Source organism: Corapipo altera, unplaced genomic scaffold (assembly GCF_003945725.1).
Source record: "Corapipo altera isolate COAL_440 unplaced genomic scaffold, ASM394572v1 56074, whole genome shotgun sequence".
Lineage (NCBI taxonomy): Eukaryota > Metazoa > Chordata > Aves > Passeriformes > Pipridae > Corapipo > Corapipo altera.
In genome coordinates this window covers 1-943 of record NW_020889638.1, presented here as the reverse complement: position 1 = coordinate 943, position 943 = coordinate 1, and the positions used below count along the sequence as shown (strand labels likewise).

General features: G+C 62.4%; 1 protein-coding gene across 1 annotated transcript in view; it reads left to right on the top strand.

The window, feature by feature from the left end:
• The window catches only part of LOC113942261 (translation initiation factor IF-2-like), a 2,010-nt gene extending 1,074 nt beyond the window's left edge, over window positions 1-936 (top strand). Inside the window, exons 4-5 of the mRNA XM_027633391.1 lie at window positions 43-119; window positions 502-936. Coding sequence (XP_027489192.1) covers window positions 43-119; window positions 502-893 — 469 coding nt within the window. The 3' untranslated portion in view covers window positions 894-936. The remainder of the gene's footprint in view (window positions 1-42; window positions 120-501) is intronic.
• The last annotated feature ends 7 nt before the right edge of the window (window positions 937-943 follow it).

The following is a 943-nucleotide window of genomic DNA, read 5'->3' as shown; positions in this document are numbered from 1 at the left end:
GTGACATGGAAATGGCACGGAGATGGCACCGGGAATGACACGGGGACACAGGACAGAGATGGCACTGGGATGTGACATGGAGATGGCACCAGGATGTGACACAGGGACACAGGACAGAGATGGCACCAGGGTGTGACACGGGGATGGCACCAAGACAAAGATGGCACCAGGATGTGACATGGAAATGGCACGGAGATGGCACCGGGATGTGACACGGGGATGTGGCACTGAGACAAAGATGGCACTGGGATGTGACACAGGGACACGGGACAGAGATGGCACCGGGATGTGACACAGGGATGGCACCAAGACAAAGATGGCACTGGGATGTGACATGGAAATGGCACCAGGATGTGACACAGGGACACAGGACAGAGATGGCACCAGGGTGTGACACGGGGATGGCACCAAGACAAAGATGGCACCGGGATGTGACATGGAAATGGCACCGGGATGTGACACAGGGATGTGACACGGGGACACAGGATGGCACCAAGACAAAGATGGCACCGGGACGTGACACGGGACAAAGATGGCACCAGGACATGGCACGGGACAGAGATGGCACCGGGCTGCGACCCAGAGATGGCACTGGGTGTGACACAGAGGTGGCACCAGGATGTGACAAAGGACACAGGACAGAGGTGGCACCGGGTGTGACACAGGGACACAGAGATGGCACCGGCTGTGACACAGAGGTGGCACCGGGTGTGACACAGGTGGCACGGGGCTGTGACCCGGGCACCCGGTGCCACAGGACACCCGGAGCGGTGACGGGGACAGGCCGTGGGGACACACCCAGAGGTGCCACCCCAGGGCCACGCCCCAGGCCCGAGACACGAGGGGACTTTGGGGGCACTTTGGGGACACGGCCCAGGGCGGGGCAGCGGTGACACGGTGACAATCAGGGGCGGGGCCACCTCGGCGCCGTGTCCCCCCCCCC